At 56.9% G+C, this 18,711-nt stretch overlaps 3 protein-coding genes across 6 annotated transcripts; 2 read left to right on the plus strand and 1 right to left on the minus strand.

The window, feature by feature from the left end:
• Positions 1-6: 6 nt before the first annotated feature.
• On the minus strand, positions 7-9,932 carry CCDC71 (coiled-coil domain containing 71). Its single transcript, XM_063411959.1, has 2 exons — positions 9,816-9,932; positions 7-7,412 (listed from the first exon to the last, which is right to left on the minus strand). The coding sequence occupies exon 2, from the start codon at positions 7,349-7,351 to the stop codon at positions 6,164-6,166; it is 1,188 nt and encodes a 395-aa protein (XP_063268029.1). The 5' UTR covers positions 7,352-7,412; positions 9,816-9,932; the 3' UTR covers positions 7-6,163.
• Positions 9,933-10,095: 163 nt separating this feature from the next.
• Positions 10,096-14,134, plus strand: LOC134558280 (uncharacterized). The gene is made up of 5 exons (XM_063411964.1): positions 10,096-10,266; positions 10,341-10,726; positions 11,321-11,481; positions 11,884-12,016; positions 13,457-14,134. The coding sequence occupies exons 1-5, from the start codon at positions 10,113-10,115 to the stop codon at positions 13,661-13,663; spliced, it is 1,041 nt and encodes a 346-aa protein (XP_063268034.1). The 5' UTR covers positions 10,096-10,112; the 3' UTR covers positions 13,664-14,134.
• A 404-nt stretch (positions 14,135-14,538) lies between these two features.
• Positions 14,539-18,711, plus strand: KLHDC8B (kelch domain containing 8B). 4 transcript variants are annotated; one of them, XM_063411960.1, is made up of 6 exons: positions 14,539-14,683; positions 15,367-15,831; positions 16,357-16,521; positions 16,727-16,951; positions 17,200-17,313; positions 18,087-18,711. In XM_063411960.1, exons 2-6 carry the CDS (start codon positions 15,459-15,461, stop codon positions 18,281-18,283), a joined length of 1,074 nt encoding a protein of 357 aa, XP_063268030.1. In that variant the 5' UTR covers positions 14,539-14,683; positions 15,367-15,458; the 3' UTR covers positions 18,284-18,711. The 4 variants fall into 4 exon arrangements, with proteins under 4 accessions (XP_063268030.1, XP_063268031.1, XP_063268032.1 ...); XM_063411961.1 differs by having other exon boundaries at positions 14,582-15,070; XM_063411962.1 differs by having other exon boundaries at positions 14,582-15,019.

Genomic DNA, 18,711 nt, shown 5'->3' on the forward strand with positions numbered 1-18,711 from the left:
ATTGGGTGGTTCTGAGCACCATTTTACTGAAGGGCTGGACACCTGCTAGGACTTGATAACAAAAAGTTCACTTCATTTAAGAAAAAAGACAGTCTGTTTTTTGTCCCATTCCCTTCCAAAGAGTGGAATAATACTAACGCTGTCTTTTCACTAAGCAATGCCATTCCAAAATATACAACATTGAGTGTGGAACAGCCCAGCTTCATATTAACATTAAATATTATTAGAACTTCAGGAACATTCTACACAAACAAATGAAACGGTAAAAAGTTCACTCAAGAACAAGATGGTCATTTGTAAAATCATCATACAAAGTTTGTTACTCGCCCTCCTGCATGCTGCAGTTGCTGCTCCCCAGCCGTTGCTTGGGATGCCCAAACGCCAGGGAATGCCACAGCAGAGCCCGTGGCGCCGGTCTCAGCCGGAGCAGGTTGGTCATGCTGTGGTGTGGAGACAGCTCTCATGGAGATGCTGGCTGGCAGAGAGTAGTGCAAGTGGCTGGGCACTGCCCACCCAGAGCCCCTGCATCACTCAGAGCAGCTGCTGTACCCCTGCTCAGGAAATGCTACTCCTCAGGAACCAGGAGGAGGGAGGGCATCACATGGTGCCTTCCCTTCCACGAACAAACACCAGTACTCATTTTGTCCCAACACAGGCCTGGCAGTGTGGTGGAGCAGGGGCAGGAGGGGAGGCATTTCTGTGGGTAGCTTCGCAGCACCTTCTCTTTTAAAACAGCACCATGTGCCTGACTGTCTGTGGGAATCACCAGACACTCACAGGGGCTGCCTGTAGCCACAGGAACACAGGAACGGAAAGGGCTAATTAAGACAATAAGGAGAGAGTCCCAGACGGTAATAAGGCCATTAAGGGACTCCCTGGGGAAGGTATTTTGGAGGCCACGTGATTGTGAGTCTGATGAAAGGTGGAAATGAAAGGGTGGGGGGTGCATGATCCAAAACGACTCCCACTCACCTGCAGCACCAGTGTCTGGGTACTCCTGCCAGGCAGGGCAAGGGAGGCTCTGCGGCCAGGCAGGGATTGAAGAAAGACAGTGCTGCAGAACACCACAGCCTTGGCTCCTCTGTTTGCCCATCTCCTGCAGCAGACACAGAAGCCGCAGGCTGCTGGCTATCCAGGTGCTGCTGGCATCTTTAGCTTTCCCTACTCTCAGATTCTCACTTTTTCACCAGATTTCCTTGGTGTTCCTAAGCAAAGGGAGGAGTCTGGCCTCAGCACCACGGCTTTGGAGGCAGCTGCTGGCCTACCTGCAAGTGTCAGCAGTGTCACACCTACAGACAAGCTTCATTTCACACTCAGGGATGACCTGGTGACAAAGGCTGGCCTCTCATATCTTCTGGAACAAGATTCCTCCAAGGCACCTGGCATCTTCCTAACGGCATCCAGCTCCAGGCAAAACAGGCTGCAAGGAGAGGGAAACCCTAGCATGGTGCTCTGTAGCAAAGACCCAAATGTGAGGGCTCAGGAGCATCCTGCCCTGCTGTGGTCTCCACAGGTTGTGCCAGCCCACCCAGCTGGCAAAGCTGAGGGCTGCAGCATAATCAGGAAGGTGCCAGATATCCCCAAACTGCTGTCCTCTCTGTTGGTCATCTTGCCTCCTGGAAGGCCATCCCCATCTGAGCACAGGAGCAAAGAGGCCAGTGCCATTTTGAAGACTGAAAAACAAACTCTCACTTCCACACAAACCAACCAGCCTGGCTGAGCAGCCAGTGTTCCACAGCTCTGCACTGACCCTGCCAACCACGGCCAAATAAAGGCTCCTCCCACGGAAACCTGCCTTCCTGCCTGGGAAGCTGCCCAGCTCGAGTCACCCTGCCCAGCTGGAGCTGAGAGACAAACCTGCTCTCCATACCCAGGGACCCCCTGAGCCATGGCCAAAGGCCCAGCTCCTAGACAGGGCAGGGAACTTAGATCCAAAGGGGAAGAACTGTTGGGGTGGCTGAATACTTCACATGCTGGCAAGTTCTGGTCATGAACACAGCACAAGTCACAATTAAAAGGGCACAAACTCTGTGCTCAATTCCAAAACCCAAGCCTCCCAGCCCTTCCTGCCACAGCTGGAGCTGGGGTGGAAGAGTGCTCCTAGTGTACCAGGGGGGTCTGGAGGACAGGCCACAGAACACAGGCAGCTGTGGAGCAGGACCATGGAGCTACATGTGCAACCATCACCCATCTGTGCCCTTCTGCTGTCGATTTCCTGGCCACGTTCTTAGCTGGCAACTGGCTGAACTCCATTCAAGGAAACACCAGGCAATGGGGGGATCTCAACCCACTAACACCAGCCCTGTTAGTATGAACTAGTATGAGAGGTGTCCAGTGAGGTGAGCACTCCAGAGAGCACACTCCTCCACACACTCCTGGGCTGTCTAGCAGGAGTAACAGAATAATCCTTCCTTATTTTGCAAAAAAAGTGCTTAACAAATTCTGTACAAGGATTGCTGTAGCAGCTGGCTCTGACGAGATGCAAATAGTTTAGAAGCACCATCAGCAAAATGCTACATGGCTTGCAGGGAAGAGGCTGAGGAGAAACTTCTACAACCATAAGCAGTGGCAGATGGTGAAATCTGATCACAGTGGACATGAGCTTCAGAACATTTCTACCAATTAACATTGCGATTTCAACTGGTATCTGATGTCAGCTTCCCCTTCAGCTGCCTGCTGGACAAGCTACTCTCCCCATGGACCTTGCTGACAGACATCTGAAGCATGCAGGAAGCTCAAGGACCTTGTCTGGTGGAGGGGAAGCATAAACTGCTTCTTGGCAGCTGAATAAAAGGAGAAGTTATTTCCAAAAAATCAGTTGGAAGAACAGCCCTTTGACTGCTAGCCGAATTGTTTCTAGAAGTGACAGTGGCACAAATCCATGCGTTAAAAGCATTCTTAAGAGAGTCTCCAAAGCTCTCGGCTGTCACGGTGCCCAGAACAACACAGGCCAGGTTAGGCACTTGGATGAATTCAAAGTGACTAATACAGAAACAGGTCTGAACAAGGTGCATACCACATGCTCAGCAGAGACCACAGTGCTCTGGGCAATGCATTTCTATGGGCCCTGCCAGTTACTGTTGCACAGATCCCTGGAAGTGTTACTAAGCTGCCAGAGAATAACACAGGATGAAAGGGACCTGTGGGGGAGACCTATGGTTAGATCAGGTCTTAGGCAGCTCTGGCTTGATCAAACCCCTCATCTTCCTTTAACAGCACAGTGTAGCACCCACACAGAGCCGCTCTGCAGCCTCGTGCACATCAGTGTTATGTGCCCAGGACACCAGGATCATCCACACCTGGGCACAAGCTGAAGGACGGTGGAGCCAACCTGTGCCAGACTGAGGCACCCCCTCTGCCAGTACTGGCTGATGGGCAGCAGTTGCTGGCACTGGCCAGAGGCTTTAAAGCCTGCAACCCTTTGTCAAGTTCCCGAAGCACCTGCGAGAGGAAGAAGAGACAACAGGAGGGCAGAGAATGGAGGTCCAGCACAGCCCTGTCGCTCAGGGCCCTGTGGTCTGTTAGAGATGTGCAGGAGAGCTGACAGAGACGGGACTGGTGATGAGCAAGTCCCTGAGCACACACCTATGGAGTGCTCGCTTCCCTGGCAGGAGTTTCAGTGACACAGAAGGGTTTCCAAAGCTTGTCTCTCCCTGTGGAGCAGAAAACCTTTTGCTAATAACCTGGGAAGGACACAGGGCAAACTGTCATCACCAAGCATGCAGAGAACTCAGCTCAGTGCTGGGAAAGGCATGGCAGCACTAAGGGTGGATGCTGTGCTGGATGCGTTAAGCAACGGGACAAGTCAAGTCCTTGACTGGCAGAGACCCAAGCTGTGAAAGACAAGAGGTGATGGAAAGAGTGGGGAGACAGGCAGCAGTGCAGCTGGGGGAAGACACAGCGATAAGGAGGGATGTGGCCTGGTAAGTTGGCCTGAGGTGCTCAGCTTCCCGCTCAGGCTGGAGAAAAAGCGACCGCGACCTGGATTCAGCCTTGTTGATGCACGTTGTTTTTCCCAGCGGAGGCCAAGTGCTCAGCTGGGACGTCTGTGCTGGATAAGGAGGCTCCAAAGACAGCTCTCAGTGCCCTTATAAGGGTCTGGGAACAGGGGAAGCTTGTGAGCAGCCTGACAGCAATACTGCAGGCAGGAGTTCAGAGCCCTCCTCGGGAAACAGCCCAAAAGAGAAACACCAGTGCAGGACTTCAAGACCTGGCATTTGAGAGCGTGGGAATGAGAAAGGCCTGCAGGAGTGGGAACAAAAGGAACAAAGCAATTTTTGGCCAGTTGACAGTGATGGAGAGCCCCTGTTCATCCAGCATCAGGTCAGGACAGGGAACCCTCTGCCAGGGCATTTTAAAACACAGAAGCAGAAGAAAGTATTTCTTCCTCCTCGGCAGCCAAGCAGTGGCTTCACAGGTCAGTCTCAAACACTGCAAGTTATGATCTCTGACAGCAACTGAGGTTGGACTTCCCTGGGGAGCTCATCCCTTCAGCAAATGTCCACAGAGATTACTAGGTCAGAAAACTGGTATTTTGAGCTAGTGAGAGAATGAGTGGATTACACTAGTGCTGCAGAGATCTGAGCATACAGCTCAGAGTATATGGAGCCAGGCCCATGTCCAGCCCAATGCCTCTTCCTTTCCCCAGGACACCAGGTTGCTCCTTCCAGGTGACAGCAGCAGCACTAACTGCTCCAACAAGGTGTTTCTCCTGGGATTAGTACCTCCCTCCCTGTGGAGCGCAGAGAGCACAGAGCCGTGTTCTCATCTGACAGCGTGCCCCCAGTGCAAGGAGGTGACTGCAGCCATCTGCAGCGGTTCTGCAGTGCCTCCTGGGGACGGCAGAGCCTGCACTCCTTCCACATAGAGCTCTCACACCTGCCACACACCTTCTCGCAACATCCCTGACAGCACAGCAAGGCTGCCACCCATCTCAACATGGTGCCCATCTCCCCTCCTACTGCTTCATCCCCACAAACCACAGAATTCAACTCTCTATGTTTAAGTGCTGGTTTATGTCCCCTCAAACTTTTTGCTTTTCTGCTTTAACTCAGGCTCAAGTATCCCACTGAGCTCTGGGACTGGCAGGATGTAGCTAATACATTCAAACACAGCCTGTGTCTCTGTTGTGGTTTAACTCCAGCCAAAACCAACAGTCTTCTCAACCGGCACCTGGAATCTGCTCCTGGAACACCCAGCAATAGCCAAGCAGTTACGTGGTAGTCAGGACACTACACAATTCCTGCTAACAATTAAAGCCCTTTGGCTCTAACAGTCATAATTCCTGATCCATAGCTGCACCTGGGTACAGGAGAGCAGAGTAATATTGGGTACTGAGGAGGAATCCTCTTCGGAGGCAAATCCCACCATGAGTTCAAAACTTCTGCTACCCACAAAGGGAGGGAGTGCCTAAAGACATCAGAAAGACTTGCAGCCCTGTGACACTCCCCCACAGTTATACAGAGGTAATACCAAAACCAGGATTAAAACTACCAGCTGGTAATTCTCCAGATTGTTTGGCATTCTGGAGACAAACAAGTGGCTACAACGCTGCTGCCTCTGAGCTGCTCAAGGGAGCTCAGGACAGACTGTCACAACACTGAATCACAAAGGAATCCTGGCACCTTTCAACAAAAGACTAGCTGAAGGGGAAGAGGAACAAAAGCTAGCAAACCAAATCCCAAAGAGATAGAGGAAGTGTATCTTCCCACAATTCCTGGGCCATATGCACAAATATGGATATATAGATATAGAGATAATAAAGTTATAAAATTTGATCAAAATAAAACCGGTAAATGTACAGCTTGAAAAAGAGCAATATCACAGTGCATCAATGTCATGAGAAAGTCCTGTGTCCTCCCCTGCACAAGAGCACAGCCTTCCACGTTCAGGGAGCGTGGTGGGAAGTGAGCTCTCCTGCCTGCTCAGCTTGGTGCTGGCTGGAGTCACCATCCCATACTCCCAAACAGGGGTTTGGATTTCTGCAGCCAGTTCTGCACAGCAGTGGCAGACAGGCAGGAACAGCACGAGAGTGGGCTGCTCTGTCTGCAGGTTAGTGGGCATACTGGCATCAGAGACACAGAGTCACTCCTAAACTTCTCTGTGCTCTGGTGCCAGGCTCGTATTTACTTACTTACAAAAGAAAATGACAAAGTGAAGAAACTCAGGGGACACTATGAGAATGGGACAAAGGCTGAATTTGGATCACAGGGGACAGATTGACCCTAAGAATCTTCTGTGCTCTCCTCCTCACTTCATCATCAGAGGAAGAGTTCCCCACCTTGATGGTCCGGAATTTCAGCAGCTTCAAAGTGCTCTGAGCCTGCCGAGTTTTCTTTCGGACAGGAATGGTATTTGCTTTTTTCCTCTGTGGTGCTTCTTTTGCCTCTGTAGCTCTTCTCTTCTGCCCAGTGCTGTCCTGGTAAGTGCTGCTGTTCTTCCACTCTGTTTTTCCCACCAGAGCCTCCTTATTTTTCATTTTCAAGGTCTTGGGCTGTGGTGCTGTAGTGCAGTCCTGGGACGAGCTGCCTGTGACTCTCCCATTGAGAACTCCAGAGGCTTTGCAGGCGTTGCTCTCCTGCAGCACCCCACCCTTTAGTCCCTTCAGCAGGTTTAAAGCACAGGTGGCAGAATCTGGTGCTTTCTTAACTGAACGCTTGTACCCCTTGCCTTCAGTTATTTTTGTGCTCTTGCCTGAAGCAAACTGCCTTGGTGGACTTGAAGTCTTGAGGAGTTTAAGGTCTGAGGCAGAGATCCCAAGATGCCCTTGTGTGTACTTGGATTCTAAACAGGACGTTGCAGTTTTTAGTGGCACCAGAGCTTCCAGAACCACTGACAGTCTCATAGCTGGATACACGTCAGGATACATGCTTTTAGGGAAGCCCACTGCTGCTCCCTTGGATGTGCCGGATCCTGTCTGCTTCAAGGAGCTCAAGAGGAGATTTGTGGAATCCCCTTTAGAGATTGGCTGACTGGAGAGCTCTTTCAAAGAGCTCACTGGAATGCTGGTGGGCAGAGGCGCCACTTTTGCCACTGAGTTCCTGGCTGGACTCTGAGTGGGCTCAGTGGTGCTGGCACAGTTGTGCTGTGTGTTCTCTTCCGTCTGACTGGGTGCGACTGCTGTGCACGAGCTATACCCGTACACATCCTTACTCCTCAGAATCGTGGGCTGGTAGCCCTCCTCCTTCAGGCCTTGGATGAAGGCCACCAGCTGGGTCTCTGTGTCCGAAAGGTCCTTGGACATCGGGTTGAAGACTCGGAGGGCTTCCTCCAGCACTTTCTGTCCTGCAGAGGAAATTCTTGACCAGGAATGGACAGCTTTCTCTTCCTCATTGTTCACTGCAATATTCATGGCATTAGGCAAGCAGGTGCTTCAAAAAGGTCCAAATTACTGGAAAAACAACCCTTGACACCTCAAAAGGAGAAAGAAGACAGTTAGCTTACAGTAACTGAAATTATCCAAGCTTCTAATATGGGACCTGAAATCATTAAGCCCAGGTGTGGCTGGTCACAAACACTGGGTCAGATCCTGGGCTCAACCTAAGGTAAAAGCATCAAGAAAATCCTGTCACTCATTTATCTCTGAAACAAACCTAAAATATCTCTCACAAAAATATCCTCCAACCTAAACAAAGATTTCAGGAAATCCCGTCCAATCCACCCCAAGATGAAGGACTCCAACAATTAACTCAGCAAAATTGGCAGCTCGTTTCAAGTTTAAGTTTGACCCACCCCAGCTTTGGATAAACAGATCTCATTTTCCCTGGGAAAAACTGAACCCTCATTGAACCCTTTCCCTGTGCACACACTGTGAGCAGCACCATCGAGCCATCTCAACACTAAGAAATGCCTAAGCACTTCAATTGCATCCCAGCACCACCTTCAGCTTCTCAGCTTCTTAACTGATGCTGCTCAAAAATTGTTTCAGAGTCCCTGCTAAAGCTGCAGCTTCCTCCTGGAGACCTGGCAGCAGGGCTGGAGGCTGTTCCAGTTGTGCTTCATTGATGCTGAATGCTATGGCAAGGCAGCATTGCTCCTTGCTGTTCCCTTGTTTGAACAACCGTCCACAACTCGCTGTCACAGCAAACTGGTGTTGATCCAAGGACACTTGCTGCCAAATGAGGAGGAAGCAGGAAATTCAAGCAGGGCGGTATGAAGGAAACACACAACACCAGGGCCAAGTGCACAAAGGCCTGAGGGACAACACTGGGATCACACTCAGGGCACTGCGCAGCTGCCTGCCCAGCATAAAGGCATCAATTATTGCTTTCAGTCAAAAATAGGCACTAAAGGGCAGTCCAGGCAGGACTTTAGGATGCACCCAGGAGAACTCTGATCCTGGTGGCCTCACAGCTCCACAGCTGGATGCTAGACTGACAAGGCATAAAATCTTTAGCTTTATTGATAGCTCTCAAAATACTAATGAAGATTCAGTTAAAAACCCTGATCAGGGAAATGCAGGAGGTGGCACAGACGGAGAGGGCAGTGCACAGGCAAGAAAACCATGACGGAGTAGTGCCTGAGCAGACAGAACAAGGAACTGCTCATGTCCCAGTTCCTCCGAGAACTCCGGTCTCACCACAGCACAGGAGCAGAGCCTGTGCTGCCGCCAGCTGCACAAGCAGGGAAGAGACACAAGCCAAGAGCAGCCACAGGAGGGAAAGCACAGGTCAGTGGGGGAGTAAGAACCTCCACATGACAGACTAATCTCAGTCAAGTGCTCTGCAGACGTCACGGCCAAAGAGGGATTTGGAGGAGGATAATGCAGTTGTTCAGAGGCAGGCGGGGGATCTCCCACGAAGGAGGGGAGGCAGGCAGGGAAGTGATCCCAGAGTCCCAGCCAGCATCACCAGCCAGCTGTGAGAGTCACCACCTCCAAAGTGACCAAGCAGTGCCACGCACAGGAAAGCCAGAGAGGGTGTAATGTTAATTTTGATCTGGTAGTGAGGCAGAGACCAACGAAGAAGCATAAGTAACAACATGGGCTCAACAGGCTGCAAAATGGATCATCTTCAGCAAGCCCAGGAGCAGCTGGGACATCCGAAGGGGTGTTCTGGCTGTGACATTTCATGGGAACAGGACCTTGCAAAATCCATGTGCTTGGTCCTGTTTGGTGCAGTGCCAGCTGTATTGGAGGAAAGGCAGCGACAGCAGTCGCACCCCCTGACAGTCTGTCCTCCCGAGAGCAGGTTCCCTCGTGTGACACACTGCTGGGGGCCAGGGAGCTACGGGAACACAGCACTCCAGGCACGGTGCAAGCACAGCACCGGAAGAGCGATGCTAGCAGAGGTTTAGAGGCCCGGCTGTCCGAGCACGGAAAGGGCTCTCCGGGTGCACCACAGGGGGAAGCGGCTGCCGGCAGGGCCGAGACGCTAGGCGCAGCACTGGGGCAGCCTGCAGAGCTGGGGGCCGGTGCGCAGTCCCAAGGAGGGCTGGACGGGGCCGCCAGGTCCTCGCCAGCCGCTCCTTTTGGGCCGCCCCTCTGCGCCGGTGATGCACCTTCCCGAGCGCCCGTCCCTCGCTCCGGCTGCACCCTCCCCAAGGCTCGGCCCGCCGGCCGGAGGGACCCCGCGGTGGGCAGGCCGCCTGGGCCGGGCCCTCCCTGCAGGGCTACGGAAGGTGATTGGTGCAGACAGGGGGTGCGGCACCCGCGCTCGGCCCGCGGCGGGTCCCGGGACCGGGGGGGAGGGGGCCGGGGCGGGGCCCTCAGCGCCTCGGCTCCGCCTCCAGCGCCGCAAAGCCGCCCCAGCGGGCGGCTCGGCAGCGCCCTCGCCCGGGAGCCGGCGTGGGGCCCGGGCCCGCCGGCCTCAACCTACCGGCTGCCGCCAGACCAGCGCCCGCCGCTGCGCCGCACCCGCCGCTCCAACATGGCCGCCCGCGGGGCGCCGGAAGCGCCGCCCGCTTCCGCTTCCCGTCCCGTTCCGCGGGCCGCGGTCACGCCCACAATCACGGCGCGTGTTCGGTCACGCCCCCGCGTGCGGCCCCGCCCCGCCCCTCGGTGTCCACGGCAACGGCGGCGGGGGCCGCCCCCGGGCCGGCAGGGGGCGCCGCCGGCGGAAGCGGCGCGGACGGAAGCGGCGCCGTCACCAGGTAACGGGGTCGGTGTCGGGGCGATGAGCGGCGGGGCCGGGCCACGGCGCCGCCTGGTTCTGCACGTGGACCTCAACAACACGGTGGTGGTGGCGGACACGGTGACGGGGCAGGCCCCGCGAGCGGCGCTCAACACCTTTCTCAGCACCGTCACCTGGGGCCGCACCGGGGCCGCCGGTGAGCGCCGAGTCCGGGGGTAGGGGGGACCCGGTGTGGCGGTGGCGGGGGCTGAGCTCGTTCCTCTCTTCTAGGCGAGTGGGAGTGGGTGAGCGACCGCCCGTCCCTGCGGCCCCCGTGCCCCGGCGCCCTCAGCTACTACAGCCGCCACGGCCGGGACCCCGCCTTCACCGAGGCCGGCCCGGGCCGGCGCTTCCACGACCTCCACGCCCGCCACCTGCGGCTGCTGGAGTGGCCGGGCCGGCCGCAGGACGCCTTGTCGGTGCCGGGGGAGCCTGGCAAACGCTACCACCTGATCCTGCCCTCCTTCTTCCGCCTGCTGGACACGCTGCACCGGGATGGCAGGGCCTTCGCCGTTGTCTTCAGGACCTTCGGCACCGACCTGCCCCGCACCCTGCAGGCCGTCAGCAGCGCCCTGGCCGGGCAGCACCCGCAGTTCCCTGCCCTGCGGGATGTGGCGGTGAGTGGCGCTCTGAGGGTCCGTGGTGATGGGGAAGGGCAGCTCGATGGTCCAACGGAGCCCTCCCCATGTCAGACTGCTCTCCAACTGCTTGGCCAGACTGCTTTTAAAAGCATCGAGTTCTCTGGATGAAGCTGTTAGCTGTGGGGGAGCATGTGTGTGCAGATCCTATGTGGAATGCTCTCCTCTTGGGGTATCCCCTGTTGGACAGAGCCTTCTCCCGAGGAGGGGCTGCTGCAGCAGAGAAGCGCTCCCTGGCCTAGAGCCGATCGCAGCTATGCTCTCCTCCCACTGGCAGCACACTGGGCAGAAGCACTGTGAATGAGCTTTAGAAGATGCTTTAGTTATTCCTTGGAGTGTTTTCAGGTAGCAGAGATTGAAATGGGGGTAATGTGCAGCTAGGAGGTCATTCCTTTCCATCCTTGGGGAGGGGATGATTTTTGGTTGGATGCATTCCATGCTTCCTCTTGTCATCTTCCCAGCACCATCCTCCCACATTCCCACACCTCCCTGCTGCTTGGTGTCTCTGCCAGTGCATGAAACAACCTGTCTGCTTTGGAAACTTTTCATTCCCCGTTTTCTGTGGTCCTGCAGCTCCCTGTGGACCTTACCCCTGGCCAGATACGCTGCAGCAAGCGAGAGGTGGTGTTAACGCGGGGAGCAGAGCGTCTGGCTACCCGGGAAGACAAAAGAAAGCTTTACAACTACTTCAGCTCCTTTGAGGGAATTGGAGGCTTCCAAGACCACTTTGACTGGTGAGAAAGAGGGCATCAAAGAGGTGGATTGGGCATTATCTTCTTTCTTGTGATTCTCTTAGTTTTTGGGATAGCTCCTAGTTTTGAAGCCTTTGTGTTGTTGGAGTCCTTTTCACTTAGGTGCTCTCCATGTTACCTGTGGGCAGCCTGATGGAACTCTCACACCTTTCCTGAGGTCCCCATCCCCTGGTGTACCTCCTGCTTTTCTCCAAAGACCCCCTGATTTGTCACCTTGATGCAAAATGCCTCATTCCTAGGAGGCCATGGGCAGCAGGACAGGACATTCTCTATCCTGCTTCCCTGGCTCAGAGGTGCCCTGGGCCTGTAGTACAATCTGCTATTACCTGCAAGGTGTCACCCTCTCCCTCCCCTGACTGTTTCTTCTCCCACTTACTGTTTCAGGTGGGCCAGAAATCAATTCTCTTCGCAGGGTGGGAAGCCCCTGTGGATAGACCCCCATGATCCTGACATTCATCACATCTTCATTGATGACAACATCCGGCTGGACGATGGAGACACCATTGTTCACCCCCAGGTAGGTGGCTGGAGGGCCCCTGTGGCACCAGCAGCCTGCAGTAGGGGTGTCCCTGGCAAGGTCAGACATGTTTTGTGCCCTGTGCATGAGGTTGTGAAGGGGAGTCAAGGCACAGCCCTGGTGTCACTGCATCCTGCACCACCAGTCTTGGTGGCAGCGATGCACAGAGAGGGCGAAGTCAGCAATGCAGAGCAGGTGCTGGCTGCCTCTGCTCCCCACTGAGTCAGCCCTGTGCCTGGAGACAGCAGCAGTGAGATCAGGGCTGCCAGCCCCATCACCCATCTGAATGAAAGGGCAGTGTTTGTGGCAAGCACACTTGGGAAACAAATTGTTTATGCAGACAACTGTGCCTGGCTGTTGGACAGCTGTCAATGCTCAAACAAGAGCTGCAGGTCCATGGACAATCCTCAACCCGTGCCTGTTTCCATCCATATGGAGACAGTGCAGGAAAGAAAACACGGCAGCCAGTCTGCAGTGTTTGCCAGGCAGCCTAGGAGTGGCAAGGGGTGGGATGCTCATTGGATATTCCCTTTCATACAAGCTCTCTCAGCTTACACATTTGTAGCTGGTAGCAAGAATTGTTATTGGCAGGACAGACCTGTTAGGAATAGGCTTTGGTCTGTGCTATGCCTGGTTGAGGGAAGCCTCTGCAATGGCTGCTGCATGCAGATCTGCAGCAGCTGAAGCATAGCTACACAGCTCCACTTTCTGTGTTTCAGCCTCAGGCTATTTGTCTGATTAGGAGTTCCTCCTTTGGCATTGGTAGCCTGCGTGGCTGGTCAGTCAGGCTGCTCTGCTAATCTCATGGCAGCCATGCAGCCAGCCCTGAGGCTGCTCCTACACTGGATCACAAAGGTAGGATCCAGTTATGGTAGCAGCAGACCTCGTGGGAGGTCAGCCAAGCATCTTCCCAGCAGGGCACATCGTCACTGCTGAGACCTTGCTGTCCTGCAACCAGGACAGCCATGGTAGTTGCCATTCTCCCCTCCTCTTGCATCACACAGGGCTGTCCCCATGTCAGTGATGGTGACAGAGCAGCACTAGGAGTGAAACAGGTTGCCAGATGGTTTTAAGCAGGCCACACTGAAGATCAGAAGGTGAAGTACCTGTTCTGTCCTGTGGCAGCTGAAGGAAGAGCTGTTGGCAGAGGTTTGCCTGGAGTCAGCTGCTCCTCACAGCCATTATCTTTCAGCTGCATGGGTTGGCCTGTTTCCTTCAGGGAGCACCAGGCACACGAGTGACATGCTGGTTCAGAGTCAAAGGCGCTTTCTGGGAGAGGGGGAAATCTCAAGAAACTTCACCTTCTGCTGTTGCAGTGGCAATAGGATCACCCTGCCCTGTGCCCCCGACACACAGCCAGCATGGAGGTGCCTGGCCGAGGGGAGGGCAGAGTGCACCACGGGGCGTATGCATTGCTGCCAGGCTCTGCTCTCCCTGCAGGTGTTCTCAGAGCAGGGCAGCAGCAGTCCCAGGAGCGTGCCCACCTCAGAGCTGTACAACATTTGCCTGGTGCAAACCAATCTGCTGGAGGCCATTGCTGATGAGGACTATTTCCTGCACTGTGTGAGGAGGTGTGAGGAGAACTACGACCGCTACCTGGCCTGCATGGAGAAGGACACCCCAAGCCAGCAGTGGGATGGACAGTGATACCACCTCATGGGGCTGAGTGGCTCCAGACTGGGACACCACCCACGTCCTGCTGCGTGCAGGCAAAGTCCCAGGCAGGCTCCTGCTTCAAGCTGTTACCTCTTCAATGTGCAATGTGGGTGTTCAGGAGCTTCCATAAGCAAACACAAGCATCCTGGAACTTGTGTGATGGGATTCTTGGAGGAAATGGTTTTCAATTCTTTGGCAACGTTGCCCGTGGTGCCCACTTCTGCATGAGGGCTGGGGCTCACCATCCCCTGGCCTTTGCCAGGCAGGTCCCTTGCACCATACTGTGATGCAGGCAGCCTCACAGTGTTTGCACCTCTCTTCCCTGTCCTGCAGTGGTGGCTGGTGTAGAGCAGGTGCTAGAATGAGTGCAGTGTTATCAGCATCATCCCCAGGTGACATTTGTGGTGTGGTGTTCTCGGCAGATGCCTCATCACTTCTGTCTGTTTTTAAAGCAAACCTTTTTAGCTCATTTCTGTGTGTGTTTCCTGGCTGCCCTTGGCTCTGCCTGTGCTGGTGGGTGGGAAGAGCTTTTCCCAGCGTGTTCATTTGCCTGGCTCAGCCAAGTGGGGACAGAAGTGTTGATGGAGGGTTTGAGACCCATGTACACCTTTCCTGACACTGCTGAGAGACCCCAGCAAGGTCGTGCTCAGAGTAGGGCTGAGCTCATGTTCTGTCCCTGCAGTGGTGAGAGGACAGGGATCCTTTCCAGTGCAGGACGGTGGGATCCCGACTCCTTGAACCCGGCACTGTGTGGCTCTGGCACCGGCAGTGTGCAGCAAGGGAGGGCAGAGCCAGGGTCTCTCCAGTCCCTCTCCCTGTGATGGTTCCTTTGCGACGAGGTGAACGCAGCAGGGGCACGGCGGGGCAGTGGCACCGGGAGGGCCGGGCGGAGGGGAGCGGGGTACGGCGTGGGGGCCGGGACGGACGCGGCGCCGCCCCCACCGGCAGCAGGCGGGCCCGAGGCGGGCGGAGGAGCGGAGCGGCGGGGAGAGCGGCGGAGCAGGCGGAGAGGTGAGCGCGGTTCTAGTCCCAGTCCCTGCCCCTGTCCCGCTCCCGGCGGCGGTGCGGAGCGGAGCGGGCAGTCCGGGCACGGCGGAACGGCCGTCCGCGGTTGCGGACGGGAGTCCGGGGAGCGCTGGGGGCGCGGGCGTTGCAGCGGGAGCCCGGGGTCGCCGATGCCTGCGAGCTGTGGGCGGGAGCCCAGTGGGTGCGGGCTGCGGGGCAGTGCGCCGGAGCCCCGGGGTTGCGGGCTGCGGGCGGGAGTGCAAGCAGCGCCGGCGGTGAGGACGATGCGCCGAGAGCAGGAACCTGGCGGGGTCTGAATTGTGAACGGGAAGCTTCTGCGGGGTACGGACCCGGGGGATGCGGGTAGAGAGCCCCGGGCGCACCAGAGTCCCAGTGAGTGTGGGCTGTCTACCAGCAGCACTGGGTAGTGGGAGCCTGGGGTGCGGGAACCTCGGGAAGCAAGAGCACTGGTACGTGCAGGCAGAGAACCCCAGGGAGTGGGAGCCCGGAGGGAGCGGACAGGGAGCCGTGGGGCGCAATCGGGAGCCCGGAGGGAGTGCGCAGGCAGCCCCGGGGTGCAGTGCGGACCCCCGCGGAGCAGGAGCTGTCGCACCGCCAAGGGGAGCTGGCTGGCTGGAGCTGAGGGAGCGTTGGGTGCCTGGGCTCTGACTCGGATGCTCTCCCCGCAGGAGGCCGTGGGCCAGACCAGTGGCGAGCCGGGCCGGATGGGCGGCACGGCGGGGCCAGAGCCCGGGGACCCCCGGGGCGGCTGAGCTGGCCCATGGCGGCGGGCGCGGGCGCCTTCGCGTGGGCCACCTTCCCCGCCATGCCCACGCGGCGCGTGTACTGCAGCGCCGCGCACCGCGACGGGCAGCTCTTCGTGCTGGGCGGCTGCGGGGGCGGCGGGCGAGCCCTGGGAACTGCTGAGGTGCTCGACCTCACAGCCCAGCGCTGGACCACGCTCCCACCGCTGCCCACGCCGCGGGCTGGCGCTGCCGCTCTCGTCCTGGGCAAGCAGATCTTGGTGGTGGGCGGTGTGGATGCGGCACAGAGCCCCCTCGCCTCCGTTGAAGTCTACCACGTGGATGAGGGCAAGTGGGAGAAGAAGGCGGCATTGGCTCAGCCCTCCATGGGCATCTCAGCTGTGCAGAGAGGTGAGGGATAGGAAAATGTCGTGACTCTTGCATAAAGTTTGCTGAGCATCCTTGGAGTCTTGGCACAACACAGCATGCCAGGAGCCAGGGTTGGTCCCTGTTATGTGGTGCCCATGTTTGCTCCCTGGACAGAGATGCTGTGGCATGGACCAGGCTGCAGTCTGGTGGGCAGGGCAGGAGATGTCAGGACAGTGGTGGGAGCGGGCAGGGATGCCGGCTGCACTAGAAGCCGGAGCAGGATTTGGCAGTGTGGCTGTGTTGCCATGGTGTCTCCAGGGAGATGATACTGCTGAGAATAATTAGAGGATGGCCCTGTGCTCTTCTCTGTGCCTGATGGTTGGGATGGAGAGGGGGGCAAGAGGGTCCCAGTGTGGTCAGGGCATTACCAGGCTCAGGCCACTGTCTCCCAGCTGCCCTGGAGCAGTGTGTGTCTGTGGGGCTGCCTGCCCTGGAGGGCATGGGGGGACTCGCAGCCCTTCGGTGCTGCCCACAGATTCCCCTGCCTCACTGCTGCCTCTTTTCCAGATGGGGCTGTCTATGCGCTGGGGGGAATGGGTGCGGACACCTCTCCCCAGGCACTGGTCCGTGTCTATGAGCCGGCAAAGGACCACTGGCAGCCCCTACCCTCCATGCCCACCCCGTGTTATGGGGCCTCTGCCTTCCTGCAGGGAAACAAGATCTTCGTCCTGGGTAGGTGCTGCTGGGGCAAACCAACCAAGCATCCCCTGTGCCTCTACCCTCCCCTTCCTCTGTTCCCAGGCCAGAGAATGACCTGCTGCACTCCAGGGTGGCCCCGTGCTGCCCAGCACTGCAGCCAGCGGGTCTCATCCTGCTTGCTTAGCACACCAGTAGTGCCAGCTTGGGGCACTGGCAGCTACGTCTCCTCTGTGCACAGGAGGCCGGCAAGGCAAGCTGCCTGTCACCGCTTTCGAGGCCTTTGACCTGGAGACAAGGAGCTGGACACGCTACCCCAGTGTGCCCAGCCGCCGCGCCTTCGCTGCCTGTGCCATGGCTGATGGGGTTGTCTTCAGCCTGGGTGGGCTGCAGCAGCCAGGGCCCCACAACTTTTATTCTCGTCCCCATTTTGTCAACACCGTGGAGATGTTTGATCCTGCGCAGGGTGAGCTCCATGTCTCTGGGTGAGCTGGGAGCATCTTCTGTGGGTCCAGGATGACTCTGTGGGTTGGTAAGAGGTGTCTGTGCTTGAGGGACATGATTATCTGGGCTCTGAACATCAGACCCTTGTACCCATGGTGAATTCTGCCCTGTGCTCCCTGGTCCCAGGGAGTGATTAACCTTGGGGTGTGCTGGTCTTGGTGTGTAGAAGGGAAACGTCAGTGGGTGATGCTCACTCTGTCTCATACCCAGGTGTGTGGAGAAAGCCAAACCGCAACATCCGTATGAAAGAGAAGAGAGCTGACTTCGTGGCTGGATGCCTGGGAGGAAGAGTGGTGGCCATGGGTGGCCTCGGTAATGGTGGGGGTAGGCGTGTGGCCATGTTCCCATCCCCATTCTTTGTGGCACATCAGTGATCTTGCGTGGCAGTAGGGAGATTGGCTGTGCAAAGCCAGGGGTTACTGCAACACTGTCAGCAGCTCTCTGTGCCCTCAGAAGTGCTGGGGAGACCCCACTGCCCTGTCCAACTGGCTGGCCCACTGTGCCCCCCACTCCTTTCACTCTACAATCAGGCTATTCCCAGCTCATGTGCAGCATGCTGGGCTCACACAGCCCGTGGTGGCTCAGCTCTGCCGTGCAGGGTTACAGTGCTGCATCCGTCTCCTGAGAGAGCTGGGGAAAGGTTAGTGCTGTCACTCAGCAGAGGTGATACAGCAGGAAGGGCTGCCTGGGGAGCCTAGTGCCAGCCACAGCACTCCCAACCCTGCAATGGGGGCTGCCAGACCCCCAAGATCACTGTGGGAATAGAGAGTGGTGCTGGCTGCTTCCCTGCAGTGTGGCATTTCTTCTGAGTCCTGCCGCAGCTGGAGCTGCCCTCCCTTATCCCTGCAGAGTGCTGGCACAGGGAGCGGGGGAGGGTGAGGGGGCAGAGCCGGCAAATGTGGCATTAGTGCCAGCAGCCATCTCTATGGGGACTCTGATAATCCTCTTGTGCCCCCACTAATTGCCTCTGGGATCTCAAAGCCTGTGCAGCGCAAGGCTCCTGTTGAGGAATCAAAGGGATGTGGAGGGAGAAAGGCAGAGCCTGGGGCGGGGGGTGGAGAGTTGCACAGGGGCTGATGTCGTTCTATCTTCCACAGGGAACCAGTCCTGCCCACTGGACTCAGTGGAAGGGTTCAGCCTCTCGCAGAAAAAGTGGGAGCCACTGCCCCCCATGCCCACTGGCCGCTGCTCCTGCTCCAGCTGCCCAGCGCCCAGCCTGCTCTTCGTCATCGGTGGTGTGGCCCAGGGTCCCAGTGGCGCTGTTGAGGCTCTGTGCCTGCGTGACGTGCCCTGAGCAGGACCCCGGGGACCAGCCCTGGCCAAGCACCAAGTGCCTGAAGACGGGGACAGGGTGTGTGAGCACCATGTGTTCACCCAGAGTGACCTGGCTCCAAGAAACCTCTGTCCCATGATGCCAGGCACCAGAGCATCTGTGGTTTTGGGAACTCCCAGCTCCTGCAGCGCTGTGGCAATGAAGCCCAGGGCAGACTCCTGCCTGGTGGGATGGCCATCGCCAGCAGTGTGGAGGGAGCAGCGGTGGCAGGACTACCGCTGGCCTCACTGCCCTGTCTGGCCCCATCTGTGCCGCGGCGTATCCGTGCCGTGTGTGTAGCAGTGAGTGCTGTGTCGTCGTAGACCCAGTCGATGTCTCATGTAGCACAGAGGTGCCCTGTAGCTCAGTGCCTGGGAGGTGACATAGCACCTCAAATAAATTAAACGTGG

The sequence above is a fragment of the Prinia subflava genome, chromosome 14, assembly GCF_021018805.1.
Source record: "Prinia subflava isolate CZ2003 ecotype Zambia chromosome 14, Cam_Psub_1.2, whole genome shotgun sequence".
NCBI classification, from domain to species: Eukaryota; Metazoa; Chordata; class Aves; order Passeriformes; family Cisticolidae; genus Prinia; species Prinia subflava.